We start from the raw sequence: 20,064 nt of genomic DNA on the forward strand, positions 1-20,064 counted from the left end.
TGGCAAGCATATTTTAGAATAGTTTGGGTTGTAAGAGACCTTCCGAGGTCAGCTAGTCCAATGCCCTTGCAATGCCCAGAATCGCATCCAGCCTGGCCTTGAATGTCTCCAGGGATGGTGCATCCACCACCTCTCTGGGCAATCTGTGCCAAGATTTTACCACCCTCATTGTAAAAAAGTCTTTTCCTCGTGTCCAGCCCAAACCTCCCCTCTTTTAGTTTAAAACCACCACCTCTTGTCCTATCACAACAGGCTCTGCTAAAAAGTCTCTCCTGTCTTTCTTATAGGCCCCTTTTAAGTACTGAAAGATCGCAGTAAGTTCTCCCCAGAGTCTTCTCCAGACTGAATAACCCCAAGTCTCTCAGCATTTCCTCACAGGAGAGGTGTTCCAGCCCTCTGATTGTTTTTGTGTCCTCCTCTGGACCCACTCCAACAGGTCCCTGTCTTTGCTGTACTGAGGACTCCAGAGCTAAATGTAGTACTGAAGAGGACATAAACACTGCAGAAGCGAGATCAAATAAGTGCCTGCGTAAAACAATGGAACAGGCAGTCAGTCATCCTTCCATTAAGGGAGTGTTACCTGTGGCTCTGACAGGACATAGGCAGTGGCAGTAATAGAGCATCGCTGAGAAGAGGAGAATATTATGTACTCGTTAGTGATGTGAATCAATACAATTGCATGGGAAAGGATAGTTTTAATACAATTCCTGTTTTACCAAACGCGTGTTGTTTAAACAGTAGTGTTTGAAAAGACAGGCCAAGGGCCTTTGGCACCATGGAAGAGCTGACAGCTGTCCTAATTAATCTACACATGTAATTAAAGAGCTACTTTAATCCACACACTGCAAACTGAGCATATTTACTTGTAAACAGCAATTTGCTTAATATCCAAATGTCTGCTTAAACAAGAAATTGTGGTTGTGGGCTCCAATTATCTTTGCAGGCTGTTCTGTACACAGCCTCAGTGTTCAGAAATTGGATCAGTATGATGGTACAATAGGTAACACAAGTATAATCCTTCTTTGACATAATAACTAGAAAGTAAGAAAGATACCTCATTTTGATTCCGTTTATATCAACGGCAAAAGTCATTAGAGGTGTGTTTTCCATACATGTGTTTGATGTCAGTAACCCTGTTTTTTTGATGACACTGGCTTAGAACTTCTGGGTTGGTTTTGGTTTTTTGTTTGTTTGTTTGGGTTTTTTCACAAAATACAATTTTATTTGTAGTTGGGAAAAAAAATAACCCCTCTAACTTTATTCCCCAATGAATACAGTAAATGTTTTTCACCAGTTTCTTCTCTTCACTGTAAAGTTTTAGGCAAAAGCCCAGAAAATAATCTGGAGCACGAGCTTTCTGTGAAAGTATGGCTATGCTTCATGGTGGAAGGACTATGGACAAATTGAGATGAGGTGTAAGACACAGCTGTATTACATTATTGATACAGTATGCTTGTTCTGTTTTGGATAAGCTCCCTGAACTGGTCTTTGGAGAGCAATGGAAGGAAAATATCCTTTCTAATTTTTAATTGTGGAAGTCTGTTAATGTTCAGTTATGGTGGAAGTTGCTATGAGCTGACAATACCAGTTTAATTGTGCTGGGAGCAAGCATGTCTCATCACTTCGTTGCTATTTTATTTTGCTTAACAGTAACAAGGTGGCTTAAAATACCTGTAAAGTTTTTATCTGCTCATTAATTTAATACAAGGATATCAACTGGGTGTGTTCAGAAAAATAAAAAGGTGGGGGAGAACTACAGGTGGTATCAGCTGTGCCAGCCTTATTGAATGCAGGGGCTATATGCTGAGAAATTGACAGCTCCTAAAAAAACTGCTTTCGTGTATTTGAAGTGCTGTCTTAAATTGTTTGTCTTTGAATTGATTGTTAGGGTACTTTTTGTTTGACTGTATGATACAGACCTTTTGTGTTTGCCCTAGTATGGTTTTACAAATAGTTTAGTTTTGTCTTTGTTTGTTGTATCTTTTTAGTCTATTGTAAGCTGTCAGTATCTTTTAGCAATATTGTGAACTGGTTTGTGGTGTAAATGAATTTTGATTTTTAAAAAATAAAAAAATACTTTCAATAGAGTTCATGTAATGGAATTGTTTTTTAGTTTTTATAAAATTTATTAAAAGCCCACTTTAATTCTTGACAGTTATATGAGACTTTCCTGAACCCTACAGTCAAAAGGTAGGATTCTGGTAGCCTACCTGAGTACTGAGGTAGGCTTGGGTTCCCTGGTGCTTAAGACCTGCATATAATCCTTCTTCTCTTGGCATGTAAGTAAAAATGGCCTTGTAATGTTATATGAAAGCGAGTGAAGACTCATCGCATTGTTTATTAGTACTGTGCAAAACATTTAGAATAAAAGTCTGTGACCAGAAATACCTTGTTCTGACCTTTGGTTAACAGGAGTATCTGTGACCATAAATCTTCCTGGTTAGCTCTGAACTGTAGTCCTGCTGGGGGGGGGGCACAGCACATGTGTGCCAGCTACACTGCTGGTGATGTGCCAAGGCAGTCTTTTCAGAAGTGGTTATTAAAGTGTGTTTGTAACCTTTGTTGGTCTTCTTCAGAAAACAGGAAGTATATGTCCATTGTTAAAGCTTGTCTGGCAATAGTACAGAAGAGGAAGCAATTGACTGAAACCTGGGTTCTAGCTATATAGATACAAAAGATGTTAAGAACGTTACTGATCTCTGACTCTATGACATGACCCCTGTGAATTCTTGGTTCATAATTCTTTTTCTTTGCCACTTCCTTTTCCAGCCCAGGGCCAGCAGAGTGACTTGCTTCATCATTCTGTTCCTGGTTGCTTGTGCTCCTGTGACATCCCCATTAGACACAGCCAGATGACATCCTTAGCTGTACTCTGTCTGAAGGTATGCATTTCCTGGCCCTCCTTTCTTCCACAGTGGGTCTGCCCAAAAACATATGACAGTCATATATTTAAGTGGTAGTGCAGAACTACATTCTCATGATCTTCCCTGTTTTCTTCTCTTTTTCCCAGTCTTTTTTCCTTTGTGCTTTCTGAGGACAAGTGGCACAAGGGCAGTTTTTATCTCATTTAAAAATCCATTTATTGGCATGTATTGGATGCACAAAAGGAGTTATTTCTTCATCTGAAGTGACTAGACTTGGTTCTTTGCGTTTCAAGGAGTAAATTTAACAGTAACAACAGAGGAGCTGTGGATGTTATGTCTGTGTAAGACAAGTTTATAAGAGGAAAGAATGAGGCTTGGTTTCTCAAGCTCTACAGAATCTCTCTTGCTTTTGTCTCACTGAAAGCAAAAAAGAGTCTTGTTCTTGAGAGAAGATGAATGCTCCCATCAGTAGTGCAGAGAACTACTGGTAATTGCATAGCTGTGCACATATAGTAGACAAAGTCCTGTCTTGAAAATTAAAAAAAATAGGATAAATTTACTATTTATCCTTCACTTGTTCCTATTTATCCTTCAGGATAAATTCTGGCTGAGCAATATGAATGTTTCTTATTTGGTGTTTTTATTCTGCCTTATTCTGCTTGAGTTTAAAGCCTTTTGACACATGGATATATGGTAGATCACTGAAAGCAAAATACATAAAAAAATCCTAGCTGTACGGTGTTGCCAGAAAATAAGAAGTTGCAGCAACTATGGGGGGAGAATCTGGCTGCTTCTTTAATAGTAGAGAATGGGTCATTCAGCCTGAAGGGCCTGGGCTCAGTTACAGTATGGTTGCAGGATGGTGGCTGTGTGTGACACTGGTAAAGGAGTTAATCTGTTTCAGGAACAGAGTAGTAATATGTAGCGTTTTGGTAGTGGTTGCCCTGCTTTTGAACTCAGGTGTGGAAAGCTAGTATTAACAAAGAATTAAAAAAGTCTGGTGAAGGTATTAATTCTCTGGTCTTCCAGAGTCAGTACTTCAGTAGCTGAATGTCTTTCTTTCAGTCTTTTTGCAAGTCAGATAAATGACAAGCATTCCAAAACCTAGTAAAACAGATCTATTGTCTTCTCCTTGTTTAACCATCCACAGCTTGGTGGACTGTGACGTGATTTCTGGCATTCCTTCCTTCCCCATAGGTTTCATCATTTTGTTTTCTTCCTCCTGAAAAAGACATCTGTGTGATATGGGCATGCTCCTGTTTTAGATGAACTACTTTGACCCTTGTGGCACAGGCTTGGACTTCAAAGATGTGTGTTTTCTTTTAATTGACTTTGTGGCTGTCCCAAACTGTGTCATCCTGTCCTACCCTCTGTAGAGGGTAATAATGATACTTAGTCTCTTTTGTGTTTTTTTTTTGTTTGTTTGAAAGCCATTTGAAGCCTATAGATACTAAATACTTTGTTAGTGCTGCTTCACAGTATCACAGTATCACAGTATGCTAGAGATTGGAAGTGACCTCGGAAGATCATCTAGTCCAATCCCCCTGCCGGAGCAGGAACACCTAGATAATGTTACACAGGAATGTGTCCAGGCGGGTTTTGAATGTCTCCAGGGAAGGAGACTCCACAACCTCCCTGGGCAGCCTGTTCCAGTGTTCCGTCACCCTCACTGAGAAGAAGTTTCTTCTCAAGTTTAAGTGGACCCTCTTGTGTTCCAGTTTGTACCCATTACCCTTGTCCTATCATTGTTTGCCACTGAGTAGAGCCTGGCTCCATCCTCGTGACACTCCCCCTTTATATATTTATAGACACGAATAATGTCACCCCTCAGTCTCCTCTTCTCCAAACTATAGAGACCCAGCTCCCTCAGTCTTTCCTCATAAGGGAGATGCTCCACTCCCTTAATCATCTCTGTTGCCCTGCGCTGGACTCTCTCCAGCAGCTCCCTGTCCTTCTTGAACTGAGGGGCCCAGAACTGGACACAATATTCCAGATGGGGTCTCACCAGGGCAGAGTAGAGGGGAAGGAGGACCTCTCTCGACCTACTAACCACCCCCCTTCTAATACACCCCAGGATGCCATTGGCCTTCTTAGCCACAAGGGCACAGTGTTGGCTCGTGGTCATCCTGTCGTCCACTAGGACCCCCAGGTCCCTCTCCCCTACACTGCTCTCTAACAGGTCGTTTCCCAACCTATACTGGAACCTGGGGTTGTTCCTGCCCAGATGCAGGACTCTACACTTTCCCTTGTTATAGTTCATCAAGTTATTCCCTGCCCAACTCTCCAGCCTGTCCAGGTCTCGCTGGATGGCAGCACAGCGGTCTAGCGATGACTTCCGCCACTTCCCTCAGCACCCACGGGTGCATCCCATCTGGACCCATGGATTTATGGATGTCCAGGTTGCTCAACTGATCTCTAACCCATTCCTCATCGACTAAGGCAAACCGCTCCGTCGGCCTGACTTCATCTAAGGTCTCAGGGGTACAGGGCTCTTCGGGACTGCCTGCAGCAGAGTAGACAGAGACAAAGAAGGCATTCAGTAACGCTGCCATCTCTGTATCTTCTGTCACCAGGGCACCCATCCCGTTCATCAGTGGGCCTACATTGCCTCTGGTGTCAGTTTTGTCTGCCGTGTATTTGAAAAAGCTCTTTTTGCTGTCCTTGACCCTTCTCGCCAGGTTTAATTCTAAGGATGCCTTAGTCCTCCTAGCTGCCTTCCTACATCCTCTAGCAGCAGCCTTATATTCCTCCCAAGTGGCCAGCCCCTCCTTCCATGACCTGTAAACTCTCCTCTTCCACTTGAGCATACCCAGCAATTCCCTATTTAGCCACGCAGGTCTCTTGGCCCTCTTCCTTGACTTCCTACGTGTCGGGATGCTCCAATCTTGAGCATGGAAAAAGCAATCCCTGAATGTCAACCAACTATCTTGGGCCCCTTTACCTTCAAGCAGCCTTGCCCATGGGATTTCCCCTAGCAATTGCTTGAAAAGGCCAAAGTTTGCCCTGCTAAAGTCCAGGGTTGCAATTCTACTTGCTATTCTACTGGTCCTACCACACAAGATCCTGAACTCCACCATCTCGTGGTCGCTGCAACCAAGGCAGCCCTCAACCCTTACTGCTTCGACCAGACCCTCCTTGTTAGTGAGGATGAGATCCAGCAGCGCTCCTCTCCTGGTTGGAGGAGGAAGTTATCATCCATACATCCCTGCTTGTCACAAAGTAAGAGAAAGTCACAGTTGCAAAACCCAGCAGGCCAGCAGTGCACCTTGCTGGGTATACTGGCGCAGTAATGCAGTCTTTACCTGTAATACTGGTGCAGCCTTAATGGCCTTCTGTTAGGATTGTACCTTTTGCAGGCTTGAGGGACGATGAAAAGGAGCGATGCCCTCTTCCCCTGTGAACCTTGTATTGTTAGATTGTAACGTTGCAGTCTATTTCTGCCTGTAGGACTTGAACTTTGCTGTTTTACAGGACACGCTGTGGCCACCTGGCACAGGACTAGAATTCTTGCATCACCGTTTTATGTTGCTGAACATGAAGGCAATGAGAACTGAGGTAGGGAAATGCGCAGGAGGAACAAGGGCTGCAGCCAGTGAGTGTCCCCTCAGGGTAACAGATTGTGTTGCTGTTTTGTGCACGGTGGGCTGGTCGCTTGTGATGGCCCATGGAGGTGCGTGCTTCCACCCTGCGAACCAGCACATGCTGTCTAGGAGGAGCCCGCGGCCCTTCCCGTCAGCAAGGTCTGCGTGCGGGATACTCCACTGATACCTCTAAACGGGCTTTAGCTTTACAAAACACACTTCAAACGGGAATCCAGACCGGGGAAACCCGTCCCAGCGCGGGCTGTGGGAGGAGCGCGGTTTCGATCCGGCCTCGCCTATCCAGTGCTGAGGTCCCGGTCCCGGTCCCGGTCCCATCCCCGCCCTGCCCCGCTGGGGGGCGCTGTAGCTACCGGCGCTGTGGCTAAGCTCGGTGGGCGGGGCGGGTAGAGGACGCAGGTGGCGAGGTGCGTGCTCGCCGGGAGCTGCCATGGAGGCGCTGGCGGTAAGGGGCCGGGAGGCATGCGGCCCGGGGCCGGGGGCCGGGCTGCGCCCTTCACCGCCTGCCCTTCTCCTTACAGGGTGCCCCTGTGGCTATCGCCGTGGCCGTGGTAGCTGCATCCGCCCTGCTGCTGCTGCTGCTCAGAAACACGCGGCGGAGGGACGGCGGCCTCGTCACCCTGCAGGACCCGCTCGCTAAATACCCTCTGCGGCTGGTGGAGAAGGAGGTGACCGGAGCGGGCGAATGCCTGAGCCCCCTCCCTGGGGCCCAGCCGTAGGGGGTCCTGCTGGGTCCCTTCCCTGTCCGTCGGTCTGGGGGGGCGCTCGGTCCGTGGGCTCGGGGCAGTGTGATGGGAGGTTGGCGCCTCAGCCGGAGGGTGTGAGGGGCGGTATGTCTTGCGCTGCCCCTCTGCACTGCAGTGGTTCTTGTGGGCAGAGCAGGATCCTGGAAAGCGTTGGTGCCAACGCTGCCGTGTTACACTTGTTCCAAGAGGAGGGTAGGCTCAATGTCTTTGTGTATGTAAGTCCTACTTTGGAGCTGCGTTTCTCCCTTAATTTCTGCCCAGCGTGACTCATCAGCAAGAGGTAACCCTGACAGCCAGTGTTGAGGCGCGTAGTGACTTGCCTGATCTTTGGCCACAGATGATGAAATGTGCTCATTGGCCTTGGGCGATGGAGAGTTTCCAGATTCTCTTTATGTAAAGGCTCTGTAGGGATTGCGAAGACAGGAAGACGCTCCTTGTGGAATTAAAGAGGAAAAGACCACTTAGAAACTTCTGATCTATTTAAACTTGATTTTCCAAAGCCATTTCTGCTTCCATTCCTAGCATTTGGCTTGTGTGCTAGCCAGGAACAGGCTTACTGAAGTGCATTGTGTTGAGTAGAGTTTGAAATTCAAAGCAGTGGTGATGTTGACCTCACTCCGATTTCATTTGCTTTGTTTTTTTTTTTTTTAGGAAATTAGTCATGATACTAAGAAATTCCGATTTGGGCTGCCTTCTCCAGATCATAAATTAGGATTACCTGTAGGTAAGCACTGAAACCACATCATTACATATATTTTTTGGGTTTAGGAGTTATAATTGTACTGGGAGTTCTGACTGTTTGGAAAATTAAGGCTCAGCAAAGCAAGGAGTTAAAAGCTGCATCTGAATGCTGCTGTGTCAGAGAGAAATGCCAGATTTCCCAAGGGGTTGTGTTTCTGATCTTTTGTGTGCTTGTGTGAAATTGTGTGGTGTAGTTTAGAACAAGAGCAGTGAAACTGAACTGGGTGTGATGGAGTTCATCACCAGTGAGGATATAAGCAAGAATGGTATCTGTCAAAGTTTTTTCTTATTTCTTATTCGCATTCTACTTCCATCTAGTACCCTCACTTTATTGGTGACTGCCCTCAGGCTTTTGGCAAATACAGTTGCACTTGTAAATGAGAATGAGAGCAACTCTGCCTGGAAGCTTGTAACTATTCTGTGCAGAGCAAAGGGGAAAATACAACTACTCTACATAGAAGATGCTGAAATACTCGGAAGCTTTTCCGTTCATGCGCTTACCTTTGGTTTACATACATATGCGTCTAGCTTCCTCTTGCTTTCTGTAGCAAGAAGTTCATTTCAGACTAGGATTGTCAGTCTTCTTTCCCGTACCCGGCAGAACTGATGGCATTAAACCTTGGACCTTGAATTCATGGCGGTCTGTGCGGGGAAAGTCTCCCTTTCTGATCTGCAGATGTTGCCCTGTTTGTTTTGTACTATGTTTTCACAGTTCCCCGTGCTCTGTGGCAGGTGTCAGGGTTTGTCCATGCCGTGCTGCAAGCACAGCCTTCTGTTGCATCCTGCCTGTCAAGGGCAGCAGTCTTTCTCCAGGTTCTTATCTGGCTTGTATGGGAAAGTGTAATTGAACTGTCTGGACTAACTAGACAAGTGATAAATGAATTGAGAAGTGCCCCCAGGCGCTTGTGTTTATCCAGACTGTATTCTTAAAAATTCAGGATTAAGATCCTGAAACTGTATGTGCCAGATTACTTTCTGGGAGATTCCTGCCTTCTGCTTTTTTACCAGGATCATTTGGCTAGAAGTTGAAGTGTTTTCTGCCAGCACTGTTCCTGCTTTTGTTTTTCCATGCAGCAATGTAGATCAGTGCTGTCTGGCTGAGGAGATTACTCTTGCCAAGGAGTTTCAGTTCTTTTAATCAGCAGGTTAAAAGGGTGCCTTTTAGAGTCTGCGTTTTGGAGCATTAGGTTGCACAAAAAGCTGTCCGTGGACAGCAGTGTCCAGTGCTGTGGCAGCTGCAGCATTACGGACGTAGGAGTTACCGAGCAGGAGCATGACCCAAGGCTTTGTTCTTGATGTCTTGGTGCAGAATCTCTGGGAAGTTTGTCCTGAGAGGCTGTTGCTGTTAAACCGTAATACTTACTCCTTTGTGAGCTGGTATACCCTTACTTGCACTTCACTGATAGATGTGAGAACAGCAGAACCCAAAATACAGGGCACTTGAGAATGAGCAACAAACTTTCTATATCACTGTTTTATAATAAGTTTCCTACTTTTCTTGTGGCTTATCTTTGTAACATAGCAGCTGTCCTCAGTTACCCTGTGCTCCAGAAACTTTTGCTGCAAAAATAGACTAAATGTTTTATACGGCATTTATTTGGTACAGGCTTTCTCCATCATTGCTTGTGTTTAATGGTTTACAGTACCTGCTTTTCTCTCCCATCTTTTCTTCCAGGGGTGAAAAAATAAATAATGAGATTGTAATTCTTTCTCCCCAGGCCAACATGTTTACCTTTCTGCAAGAATTGATGGGAATCTGGTGATTCGAGCCTATACCCCAGTTTCCAGTGATGAGACAAAAGGTTATGTTGATTTAATTATAAAGGTAAATTTTGATTTCCTTTAATTTAGATAAATTGCTAGCTTGAATGACTTCATTTCAGGAAAGTATAGAGTTTATTTTGATTGATTGTCTTTCCAATAGCGTGACTGCATGGCAGACAACTCATTTCACATTATCCTTGACTAGTGAGTTGTATCCTGTGTATCTGCTGTATGTCACTGAGAGACAGCAGAGGTAGGGTAGATGGAGAAGGGAATCACTTCCTTGGCAGTTCTGCAGGAACCTCCCTACTTAACTTTTAACTGATAATGCATGAATACAAATCGCTCTCCCTTGAGATGCGTATGCTGCTACTAACTGCTAATAGCTGGAAGTAGAAAACAAATCAATAAGAACTGTAATTTTTGGCGATGCTAGAGAGATCGTAATTATATTTCTGTAAGTGTCAGAAGTTGTTGCTAATGTGTTTATTGATTAAGAAAATAGGATACAGAAGAAAGGGAAATCATGTAAGCTGGGGAGTGCAGGATGATTTGATCCCAGGACTTCTGGATTCTCTAATTCTTTTCTATGATAGAGTTTGTCCTTAGGCAAAAATCTGGGCTATTTTGTGTGCTCTGTTCTTCAAGTATGGTGAATTGTTACTAACTACGTAATACTTACTATGTGCTTTGAAACATGAAAAACTTACAACGTGGCTCAGGTCTCTGGGAAAGGCTTGAGAAGATGCAGCAATGCTGCTGTTTTCAGGAGTGATTACAAAAATGGAGTAACATGAGGTTCTTGCTGGAGCAGTAGTGAAGTGAGGGCACCAGTACATAATCTGGCTGCCACTGTTCCTATTAGCCTGGCTGTTAGTAGAGAGCATGGGGACATGTGTCTGACAGAGCATTTCACTTATTTTGGCTGCTTCCTGTTGCAAGGCACAACAGGTAACTGGGAGCAAAGAACTCAGTTTCTTTCTCAGATGCTCAATTTCAGACCTGCAATACTGTGTTCTACAGTCTTGTAATACTGTCTGCATGAAAGGTAGTGGGTGATATCATGCAAGTTATTGCTTTTACAGGTCTACCACAAAAATGTGCATCCCAAGTTTCCAGAAGGTGGAAAGATGTCCCAGTACCTCAATGACATGAAGATTGGAGATATTATTGATTTCAGAGGGCCAAATGGGCTCCTTGTCTATAAGGGGGCAGGTAGTGTGACATGAAGGTGGGAAAGCAAACGGGAGGATTTTGTGCTGGTTATTTTTAGTTTTATAAAACTTGATGACTTTGTAGCAAACCTTCTTTTTAAAAAAGTGTAAAAGAGAAAATCCACCTTTCCTGGTCTTGATCAAGAGCCCATCAGAGTTCATATGATGGAAAGGAGTACTTTGTGTTTACTTTGTGTGAGGAGTAGCTGGTCTCACTCCTGGGACCATATCATGTCGAGAAATCACTATTGCATTGTACTACTGAGAAGGCTGCACTGGAAATAATACCTCAGCTATACATATGGAGGGAGATGTTCCAGATGCTTCTTAACTAAGGGAGGCTGTGGCCTAAAATGCCCACTGAGACTCCCAGTGTTGTAACTGAATAACCTGCTGACTGAGAGCCAGCTCCATCTCACGATTAAACCTGTTGACTGTGAGGAAATGAGTTCAGAGAAGTAATCCTCTTTCACGATGCAAGTGAAAGATTTTGCACTGATGCTGGCTGAAAGGGACTGTTCACTTAACTCTTACTTCAGGGGGATGTAAGTGCTCAGTACTTCTCTGGATCGTGACCTTTCATGATGAGTAATATACTAATGAATCTGTTACACCTCAGGAAACAAGCGATGCATGTTTTGCAAACATTCCTTTCTGCTCTGCTTTGGCTGCTATAAAAAGTAGTAGCTAGGGAAGCTTGTTACTAGTTACTTATCTCTTAAGACTGGAATATGTCAAGTGCTTTTTGTATAAAATGCTTTTGATGGGCTTTTCATTTGGCTTGGTCCTTGGAGATTAATTCAATCACAATTCTATGGTAGCAATGGTGTACCCAGGTGTAGAGCAGCAATGGCCAAGGTGGTCTCTTCACAGGATAGCAGGAGTCACCCAGCTTACTACGGGTGTCATGGGGGATCTCAGTGACTAGAAGTGAATTACAGTAATGAAATACTAATCTTTGCAGGGGTTCCTGCTTGATGCTGATTTAATTACAACTCCATTGAGAGTGTACACATGCAAATGGTGAAATCCATGGTGCAAGTGAGGATGAAGATGTCTTAAACCTTTTTCTCTGTCGTAGGGGTTGTGGTTACCTTTAGCTACCACCAACGTTCACAGATGCCAAGTTGTGTTCTAGGCATGGTGTGGGACTCTTCTTCAGGGACTGTAGCAATAGGACAAGGGGTAACAGGTTTGAACTTAAACAGGGGAAGTTTGGGTTAGGTATAAGGAAGAAGTTCTTTCCTGTGAGGGTGGTTACCCACAGAGGTGGTGAATGCTCCATCCCTGGCAGTGTTCAAGGCCAGGCTGGCCAGGGCTTTGGGTGACATGGTCTAGGGTGAGGCGTCCCTGCCCATGGCAGCGGGTTTGGAACTAGATGATCTTAAGGTCCTTTCCAACCCAAACCATCCTATGATTCTATGTGGGAATCCTGGAGTTTATTATGAATGGTGTTGTACAGCAGGGAAGGAGTAGATCAGTTGTTCAAAGACTGGAGTTTTTAGGGACGAAGAGGTTTTTAACTCTTTGTGCTCACTGCTGTGGTGAGTCCATTCAGCATTTCCAGATCTGTCCTAATAGCTAGCATATAGCAATCCATGTTTGTTTTGGAGTTAATATACCTATAGGTTTTGAATATTTCTTCTAGGTACCTTTCTTATCAAGCCTCATAAGAAGTCTGAAGCAGAGAAGAAGTTCGCAAAACATCTTGGGATGATAGCTGGAGGAACAGGTAAAACTATTCACATCCTGTGGAATGTCTAGAGAGCAAATATCTTTATGGGTGTGTGTGAGAAGTATCAAACATGGTACCTCAGCAGCAGAGCACTTACACGTGTATTTCTTTTCCTAGCAACTCTGACGCTTTCCAGTGGCTTGAGCTCAGTCCTGGGAGCTAGAAACTTCAGAGTTTTAATCTTGATTTACAGCGTGTCCTCAGAGAAGTCACTGTCTCTCTGAGCATCAGCCTCAATCACCAAAAATGTTTTAGGAGAATATCTTGGAGGCAAAAGGGCTGTATGTGATAGAGAATGCTGAAGAGGAAAGCCCCAGATAGAAGTACTGTGGGCTTGGATTGGTTGGGTGGGTTTTTTTAGACTATTTGTAATAGTAGAATCCCCCAAGCTCTGCATTTGTCCCTGTGCAGATTAAGCTTCCACTGAAGACTGATGGAAGGCAGCTTTAATACTGAAACTGCAGCTACAGAAAGAAGTACCCAGTTTTTAACCACTCTGTTTTTTAACAGGAATAACTCCGATGTTGCAGCTGATTCGTCGGATCACAAGTGATCCCAAGGACTCCACTAAATGTTATCTTCTTTTTGCTAATCAGGCGAGTGTACTGACTCATGTGTTTGTCCTTCTTTAATGGCCTACCTTCTCTGCTGGCCTCTGAGCTTTCTGAAGTGATGGCCATTGACCCCTGGAGAAAATTCTGCTTTGCATGTTTAGTACTCTTCCAGTGTCCTTGGGTTCGTGAATTTCACCCAACCATTTATGAGAAAATTTTATCTGAGATGGGACATTTAAAAGTGATCAGCATGGGGAGGAGCAGGAGATGGTTAATATTTAAGGTCTTAATATAATGTCTTTGAGTAAAGCAATTTAAAGAGAAACTGAATAAAAAATGATCCATAAGACCCTTTATAAATACTTGCATGGTGCTCTCACAGTTCGCATGATCATCTTCTATTTGTTTTGAAGATCACTCCTTATAGTTTCACTTGTACTCCCTAAGTCCTATATTAGGGAATAAATACTGTGAACAGATCCTGATCCCTCTACTCATTTTACTCCTTTGCTGATTCCACGGGAAAATTTAGTTTGGTTAGTCTGTTTCTGCAGTTAACCATCACCATGCTGGTACACAGGGCCACATTTGCCAGGCTCAGAAACAAAGTCAGCTAATGGTGATTTTTTTACCCTGAATTTAAAAGTTGTTAAAATTGCCATCTTTAAGTCAGTGTTTAGGTGGCTATTAAGTCTCATAGGTTGTTGTTCCTAATCTGAATTTACAGAAGCCTTTAATGATAATAGCTATCGTGCATGGGGGGGGGGGGAGAACCCACTTGGTTTTGGTTTGAATGAATTATTACTGCCTTTGTCCTGTAGAATGCCAGATGAGCTCACCTGAGAGGGCACCTTGAGGTGGGTTGGACCTAAACTGCGGTCTCATTTTGCAGACAGAGAAAGATATATTACTGAGAGCTGAGCTAGAAGACATTGCTAAGAGGCATCCTGATCAGTTCACTTTTTGGTATACACTGGACAGACCTCCACAAGGTAAGCTGCTGGTACACACTGGAAGTGTGTTTGCTGGTCACCGTTTCGCTTGTGTTCAAGAGGTCATTAGTATAATACCAAATCCTCTTGTTTTGCACTTCTAAATGACAAAGATGCCCCTCAGAAAGGAGTCTTACCATAACACCTCTTTTGAATAGTGATCTAAACCAGGTGGGTCTTAGAAAGTGAACTAAAATTAACTCCTCTTATGTCAGACGAGTTATTCCGTGGATCTTTTGATGTATTCTGGGAGGTGCCAGTCTGGGGGACTTTTAAAAGTTACAGCCCTGTTTTGAGCTATTGCTCCAATCAGGTTATGTTAGCATTTTGTAGGCATTAAATTGCTTAATACCTGTAAATAGTACAGGCACATCTTTGTTTTGCAGCAGCTCTAGATTAGATTCTGGTAAAACAAACAGCTGCCATGTGTATAGATAAAGGCATTAACTGTAGGCTGGTGTAGCAATGAATTGGAAATAGAGGGAGAGGTTGAATTTACTGAATCTTTTCAGACACTTGGGTAGTCATGTTTGCTGCTGTTGTAAGTGATCTGAGCTTTTATTTAACACACATAAGAGCCAGACTGAGTCAGATTGAAGTTCTGTGCCTGATGTCAGCAACAGCCATGAGTAGAAGGCCAGAAAATGCTTTGATACTCTTCCAGTCTTTCATATTTCTCAGTTCTGAGCCAACTACAGCTACAGTAACACTCAGTGGACTACTTCTGTAAGAACTTAGCATGTCTCATTTGGAGCCCACCTGAGCTTTTTGGCAGTCTGTTCATTAGTGGTTCCACAGGATTAGCACTTTTGTGTGAAGAATGACATCCTCTGGTTTGCATTTGCCTCCTAATTCATGTGTTGGAAGAATATGAATAGGTGCCTATCTACTGTCTTCACATTACTAATTTTACAGACATCTGTAAAAAACAACAACAACAACAAAAAACCAACATCAGTTGCGCCTGCTGCCCCATCTCCTGTACACTGACAGCTGCTGGTATCCCCACGCAGCAGTGATTATGTACCTTTGCTCATCCTTGTTCTGACAATCTTTTCCAGCTCTGCTGTGTCCCTTTTTAAGCTGAGCAGCTCAGCACTGAACAGTGCCAGTCAAGATGCAAGCAAACTCAATTTTTACTTTCCCTTACCTGATACTCCATAACATTTTACATGCCTTTTGATTACTGCTGTTTTCATAACAGCAATATCTTTTTCCTGATGATCTTAAAGCATGTAGTTTTTTTATGTGACGGCAGGATTATTTTACCTACTTGGCTCACTTTGAATGGCAGATGCATTCAATTTCAGTAATATTACTGCTTAAGATAATTTAGCATTTCTTTCCTCTTCTTTTTTCTTAGCCCTTTACACAGGAGGACTTTTGTCATCATCTAACTTTGTCACCTCATCGCTCGACCTCTTTTCTATTTTTGTATTTTTTCACGTGTTGGATGGCACAGGTCTCAACCTCTCTCCCTGCACAACTGTCCCAGGTGACCTCTCTTCACTGGAGAAGCTAATTTAATTTACTCTTCCTGTTTATTCCTACCTGCTGTCTAATTTCTTTTAAATCTATCATTTATTGAGAACTTCCATGTCTTATCAATGAGATCCTTGTTACCCACATGCTTCTTGTTCCTGTGGAAGGGGACCGCTATGTTTGAGCTCAGTGAGAGATTTAACCCTCTTTTGGCTTGCACAGTGATAGTAGCTTAACCTCACTGATTCTACAGCTACTTTGCAAGTACAACACAGGCAGTTTTAGAAGGCTTCAGACTGTTTAGAGATTCAAATTAAAAGTTTAATCTCTCTGTTTCAGATTGGAAGTACAGTTCTGGTTTCATCACTGCAGAGATGATTCAAAGCCACCTCCCTCCCCCTGGCAAGGAGACACTCATTCTCCTATGTGGGCCACCACCCATGATTCAGTTTGCCTGTCAGCCCAACCTGGACAAACTTGGCTATCCCAAGAGCAGTACATTTTCTTATTAACGCTGATGTCATCTGATACTTTTTCCTAAGTACTGTGTGTTTTCCTACAGGCACAACTGGTATATAACTGCAGTGGTTTTTTTTTTGTGTGTGTTTCTTAACAACTTAAAAGAATTCCTGTGGTTTATAACTTCACAATTACCTTCGCATATTTTAAGAAATTGAGAGATCATCTTGAATTGTGTGGAAGTAACTTAGTTTAACCTCTTAAGTTAGTATGAAATGTTAGTACTGAGGAACAAAACAAGAGTAATTGGAGAGGTAGGACAGAGATAAAACCACTTGTTTGTTGACATGGGTATGGAATTTGGGAGAGGTCTGTGAAGCAGGACTGGCATGGTTTGACTGTGCTCTGCAGGTAGTTAATTTAGGAAATCCTGGGGAGGACAGTACAAAGAACAGTCTGTTTTCCTCCCCTTTGTTTTTTTTTCATGCTGCTTTAAACCCTTTCCCAGGACTAACAAACTGAAATACCAGAGACTATGTTATTGAAGAAGTGAATAGACTTTGGGCAACACGCAAATTGCCTATTATTGTAACAGAAATTCTCACTAGTGTGAAATTTATTTGGGAAGATTAAAATAACTTCATGCTGTCTTCTAACAGCCTTAGCTAAATCACTGTCAAATGCATGGAGAAGTTCTGGGCTACATATGCAGACATGACTACTGTTGTGGTTCCATTTGAATGTCATTGCCTACATGCACTGCTTGCTCTTCTGGCAGCTTCAGAAATCTCCTTTGCTTACAAGAAAACATTGTTTCTTACTTTCTATTGTAAGCTATGCTGAGGTGATCTTATACTTAGATAATCATCTTAGTGTTTTTACCACATACACAGCGTTTAATTCTTAGCCTTCAGCACCTGAAGTACTGTACTGCATGTTCGTCTCCAGGAATTAGTTTATCCTGCAGTTGTTTCAAGGTCTGCCAGATCTCTGAGTCAGAAGACTTGTGATGTCAGGGGCTAATGAATATGTTTACTAAATATTTTTACTCATATAAAACAAAAGGAATCTACTAGGTAAAGGTTTTTTTGTACTTCATCGGTTATGTCTGTAGCAGTGATGAAAAGACAGACACAGGGTTTCATACTGTTGATTCTGTCCCAGGTAAGAGATCAACAACATGTGTGTTTCTGTTAGAATCATGCCACAGTCAGAAAGAGATGGAGGTACACTCAGCATTTATTCATAACAGTCAAAAAATATAAGCATTTATGCCAGTGTTATGCTAGTTAGGATTTCTTGCTTAGATACATGTTTTAAAAATACCAATAACTTTATAGAGTGACTATTTACAGCCAAGTTAGCAGAACACCACACTGAGTTATAAATATATCATCAAATATATCATCAGGGCTGCCTCTGTTAGAGCAGCTTACCTTATTTGTCGTGCTGTACCAAGTCTGGTGGCTAATTAACCCAACAAAGTATTTCAGATGCCCATAGCACATGGCTACTAGTGGTGATTGAATTGTCAGATGGGAGAGGTACTGGACTGGTACATTCAGTACCTTTTATTAAGCATTTTTAGTTGGCTGATGTGTAGACTGATTTCTCGTTCCTTTGAATTTTCCGTTATAATTTTATTGTTCAAGTGATTGAAAAATAATTTGCTTTGGTTTTACCATTTTGGACAATAAAATTGTGTTTAGCTTCTAAAATCTGTACAGTGCAGAGTCTCTCATGAGAGGCTCAGGGAGTGAGGAGCAGAATAGGTCACCTTTAACAAGTGCCACTGACAGCTCTAGAAGAGCCGTTGCTGCATAGCTGGGACAGTACCAGAGATTTCCCCTTTATCTGTAACATGTAAACCAACACCCTGCAGGGGAAAGAGTAACACACATCAACCATATGCTTGCTAGGTCTTTACAATTGAGGCAATTTCTTTTCTGGTATTTCCCTGTTAACTAAGATAACAATTTAATTCCTTATTAATACATAAGAGGCACATGTCAACTGATGCCACAAGTAACTGCTGCTGTAAAGGAGACACCTTCACCTGTGAACTGCCCCTCAAGTGAGTAATGAGAGGCTGTGTTTTCCTCTTTCACATTGCTGCAGTCCTGCCTAGCTCAGTAGAATAGCAACAACTCTCTTTTGTCAGCTGTTTTAAAGAAACAAATATTTATTTTATTAAGGTGCTTCTCTGATGCTCCTTAGTGGCATTGTACACTTCACAAAGCAATAACGTTTTGTCTCCTATTGCTAAACAAAGTATTCTATGAAAATCTAGATGTAGCCGGAATGAAAAGAGTGCTGTTTACTTTCAGTTCTATCATTTACAACATTGTTAGTTGTCATGCAAGCATTACAGAAGTGTTTCTACTATAATCTGCAGTCCTCAGGACTGTTTGCAGCTATACATTTAATTAAGAAATAGGTTTATTACCATTCCTGTCTTCCTGAGAGCCAGCACTGGGTTTCAACCAGGTATGGGGCTCAAAAAACCTGGTCTGAGCCATTTTGACTGTTCAGAAGGCTCATGAACATCCTGATGCTTGCACACGTACATCAGTACTAGCCATTTGGGACAAAACGTCAATGTACAGACGGAGCCCATTCAGTCATTCCAATTAAGGAACTGTCATGTAAAACCAGGCAGCAGATCATGCTGGAAATTCTGTTGAACTCACCCTACAGAGTGCAGCAAACACCCTTCTTAAAGTTACATTTTACATTAATTAGATGTTGTGATTTCTCCTTGATAGTGACCAGCTCAGTGCACATATAAAAATCATCATGTGAAATGAAGCACCAGCTTTTGAGTACATCAGTTTCTCTGGCAGCCTCAAAGTCACATATCCTGCTGGAGTTGTTCAGCATCTTTTTGAGTTAGGTCAGGATTTATGAACATGCTGTCTTGTCATCATCCTGATAAAAGCAAGGCCATTATGTCCTAGTCTTCCCTTTCTACACTGCACTTACTTATTTAGATAAAAAGAGGGCAGGACATGTGCTAATGAAAGGGGTGAGAGATTAAAATCCTTTCATGGGAAGCATTCTCTGGCAGGCCTGTAGTACTAGTTGGTGAGGCAGTACTCACCAGCATCCATCTGAATGTCTAGGTAGCTCTGATTAGTCCACATGGTACAACAGAGTATTAATGATTCCTGCATTACAAATCAATTATAAAAATAAAAAAATGACAAAAGATCTTCCAAATACAGTATGTAAACATACCATGTAAAAGATGACTGAATAAAAAGGTGGTGCCAGACAGCTTTCCAGAGTCTGCTGTGAGTATTCTCTCTCAACACTTATTTCACATTATGCAGTAAAGAAGATTGTGTGGAGGAGAGTTACCTGTGTCGCATTGCTACATTGACAGTATTAAATTCTCTGTGGTAAGTGTAATTGGCAGAAAAGAGGTAAAGCTTTTCTGTAGACAGCATCAAGCTGCTCCTGGCCACCCCTCTGGACAGGCGTGAGGTATTAGTAGTGTTCTTGGTCGCACCGAAACATCATCTCCAGTCTTCAAAGGTAGGTGTTAAAAATCTGCTGTCATTCAGCATTTCATCTTGGCTTAACATCGTCTGAAAAAAACAAGGTATGAATGAATAAGCATGTTCATTTAGAGGCCTATGGTTAAACAAATCCAGCTGCAGTGAGATGAGATTCACAACAGAGGGGGTTAGAGACACATCAAATTAAAAGGAATTTCTTAAATGTAGCTTTAAATGAGCTATTGTTTGCCTTAGGGGACTCTCTCAAAGATCTTGTGTTGCATGTTACTCTGCTATGTTATGTAATTGTTCATTATACCTTTCAGTTAACCTTTTAATTAGCTGCTAATTAATTAAGTCAGGAATTAGTGGTAGTTGGGATTTTGTTTTTCATTGAGTTTTTAGCTCATGTAA

General features: G+C 42.7%; 2 protein-coding genes across 2 annotated transcripts in view; one reads left to right on the forward strand and one right to left on the reverse strand.

The window, feature by feature from the left end:
* Positions 1-6,823: 6,823 nt before the first annotated feature.
* On the forward strand, positions 6,824-17,550 carry LOC134164450 (NADH-cytochrome b5 reductase 2). The gene is made up of 9 exons (XM_062620202.1): positions 6,824-6,908; positions 6,985-7,131; positions 7,861-7,933; positions 9,669-9,775; positions 10,800-10,929; positions 12,577-12,660; positions 13,174-13,263; positions 14,114-14,209; positions 16,031-17,550. Exons 1-9 carry the CDS (start codon positions 6,894-6,896, stop codon positions 16,201-16,203), a joined length of 915 nt encoding a protein of 304 aa, XP_062476186.1. The 5' UTR covers positions 6,824-6,893; the 3' UTR covers positions 16,204-17,550.
* A 219-nt stretch (positions 17,551-17,769) lies between these two features.
* PPFIBP2 (PPFIA binding protein 2) overlaps positions 17,770-20,064 on the reverse strand; it is an 89,241-nt gene continuing 86,946 nt past the window's right edge. Inside the window, exon 29 of the mRNA XM_062620203.1 lies at positions 17,770-19,740. Within this exon, the coding sequence (XP_062476187.1) occupies positions 19,669-19,740 (72 nt within the window). The 3' untranslated portion in view covers positions 17,770-19,668. The remainder of the gene's footprint in view (positions 19,741-20,064) is intronic.

Source organism: Pezoporus occidentalis, unplaced genomic scaffold (genome assembly GCF_034315485.1).
Source record: "Pezoporus occidentalis ecotype Australia unplaced genomic scaffold, CSIRO_AGI_Poc_V1 ctg22, whole genome shotgun sequence".
NCBI classification, from domain to species: Eukaryota; Metazoa; Chordata; class Aves; order Psittaciformes; family Psittacidae; genus Pezoporus; species Pezoporus occidentalis.